Source organism: Egretta garzetta, unplaced genomic scaffold (genome assembly GCF_000687185.1).
Source record: "Egretta garzetta isolate BGI_Z169 unplaced genomic scaffold, ASM68718v1 scaffold598, whole genome shotgun sequence".
Lineage (NCBI taxonomy): Eukaryota > Metazoa > Chordata > Aves > Pelecaniformes > Ardeidae > Egretta > Egretta garzetta.
This window is the reverse complement of record NW_009260621.1, coordinates 2,667,885-2,669,916: the sequence shown is the minus strand read 5'-3', so window position 1 is coordinate 2,669,916 and position 2,032 is coordinate 2,667,885. Positions and strand designations below refer to the sequence as shown.

The 2,032-nt window shown below is 62.9% G+C and overlaps 1 protein-coding gene across 1 annotated transcript in view; it reads right to left on the bottom strand.

Moving 5' to 3' along the window:
* LOC104132118 (flavin-containing monooxygenase 5) overlaps window positions 1–2,032 on the bottom strand; it is a 4,998-nt gene that overhangs the window by 880 nt on the left and 2,086 nt on the right. Inside the window, exons 2-5 of the mRNA XM_035900816.1 lie at window positions 1,875–2,032; window positions 950–1,092; window positions 502–701; window positions 48–411 (exon numbers count right to left, since the gene is read on the bottom strand). The exon at window positions 1,875–2,032 is cut by the window's right edge and continues 266 nt beyond it. Coding sequence (XP_035756709.1) covers window positions 48–411; window positions 502–701; window positions 950–1,092; window positions 1,875–2,032 — 865 coding nt within the window. The remainder of the gene's footprint in view (window positions 1–47; window positions 412–501; window positions 702–949; window positions 1,093–1,874) is intronic.

Sequence of the window (2,032 nt, the reverse complement as noted above, 5' to 3'; positions counted from 1 at the left end):
GACTCAGCCTTGCCGTGGCCAAGGGAGCCTGGCTGCATCCCCCCCACCCTGCCTCGCTTACCCTTGAAGACGCGGGTGGCCCAGCGACACTGGAGCTCGGAGATGGGCATGATGGCGCCCAGGGGCTGAACGAGGCCGATGAAAGCCAGCGTCGGCTTTTCCATGTCAGGGGGAAACATGAATTTGTAGAGGGAGATCTGGTTCTCCACCACCTTCACGCAGTCCTCGAGGAAGGGGAAGGAGAAGCTGTATCCCGTGGCAAAGACCACAGCGTCGATGTCTTCCCTGGTGCCATCCTCGAAGATGGCAGATGTCTCCGTGAACTCCCGGACATTCGGCTTCACCAGCACCATGCCCGCAATGATGCGGTTAGGCAGGTCGTCGTTGATGGTTGGGTGCTGCTCGAGGATCCTGGAGGGCACAGACAGACCTTGTGCAGAGCCCGGGCAGTGGGACGGGCAGTGCTGGGGCAGGTCCCCAGGGTGCTGTCAGGGCACTCACCGGTGCTGGGGCTGGAGGCCATAGAGTGCGTGGTTGAAGCGGGTGTTCAGCTTCCTTTCCAGGAATAAGCTGCTGGCATTGTGGGGCAGCAGGCTGCGGACGAGCTGTATGAAGCGGCTGATGTAGGAGAAGTCGAAGGGGTACCCACCATCCGCCACCCGGTGCAGCACCCAGGTCCCACGCCTGGTGCTGAGGAAGACCTGGCAGGAAGGAGAGGTCGTGGTGCGGCAGCATCCGCAGGACCGGACTGGGCCCCCGCTGTGCTCTTGGGGCAGGGATGCTGGCACAGCTGCTGGGACCACAACAGCCACCCGCATTGAGAGGGGATGGGGTACTCGTGGCTGGGTGCCGGAGGGAGGGGAGCCCATGGGATGGTGGGGGGTTGCTTGGTGCCCGCTGGGGTCCAAATAATAAGCACCCCAGCCCCCCAGGGGCTCTCCCAGCGCACCTGCTTGGCTGTGTGGCTCAGCTCCACTGCGATGTCAATGCCTGAATTCCCAGTGCCGACCACAACCACCCGCTTCCCCAAAAAGGACTGTGGGCTCTTGTAGTCCCGGCTGTGCAGGTACCAGCCTGAAAACTTTTCCAGCCCTGGAAGAGAGAGAGAAGCCATGCTGGGCAGGGATGTGGAGCAGGGGGTGGCTGTCCCCCTACTCGGGTTGGTGACGTGTTCTGGGAACAGGCTGGGACCAGCGTGACCAACGGGAGCAAGGCAGCTCTGGGATGGTGCCCAGAGAGGCAGTGGGATCTCCAGCCTGGGAGATGCTCAGTGTGGCCCTGAGCATCCTGCTCTGGCTTTGGGGCTGGCCTGGCTTGGAGCAGAGCTTGGACTGGAGACCTCCGTGCTCCCACCCTGAAATCCTCCTGCAGTTCCTGCACAGTGCCAGGCGTTGGGGGCGGAGGAGCAGCTGGGACCAGTGTCATCCCGCCAGACCCTGGTGACACTGTTGCTGCAGCCTGTTCGCCACCCACAGAGGGTCTGCACAGCTGAAAGCACTCCAGGCATTTTTGCCTGGCACCCAGAGGAGAAGACCACCACCAGCACCAAGCTCTCAAGCCTTGCCAGGGAGCTAGAGAGCCAGTGTGGGTGTGTGGCCAGCAGCTTGGGGAGCCTGTCTCTGGTGGGAGAGGTGAGCTGACAGCAGTGGCACCTGCCAGAAGGGCACTTTGGTCAGGCACTGGTGGCATGGCAAGAGCCACCAAGGACAGACCACCAAGATGGGTGGGATAGCAGCATGCTTGTGCAATTTCACCTGGTGTGTTAACTTCCAGAGGCATTTTTGGCAGCAGCCAGAGCAGGATGGGGGCTAAGCCAGGGAGAAGGGTGCTCCCAGGGGTGTCAGGGAGCAGGTGAGCAGCCCGCGGGGCCGTACCTGGGAAGGTGCTCAGCGGGAGGTGCGCCTCAGTGTGGTGCCCGGTGCACACCAGCACAGCGTCAAAGACGGCCGTCTCCTGCTTCCCCTCGCTCTCCGTCACCACCTCCCACTGACCCGTGGCGGCGAAGTCGGGGCGCTTGGTCACCCGGCACACG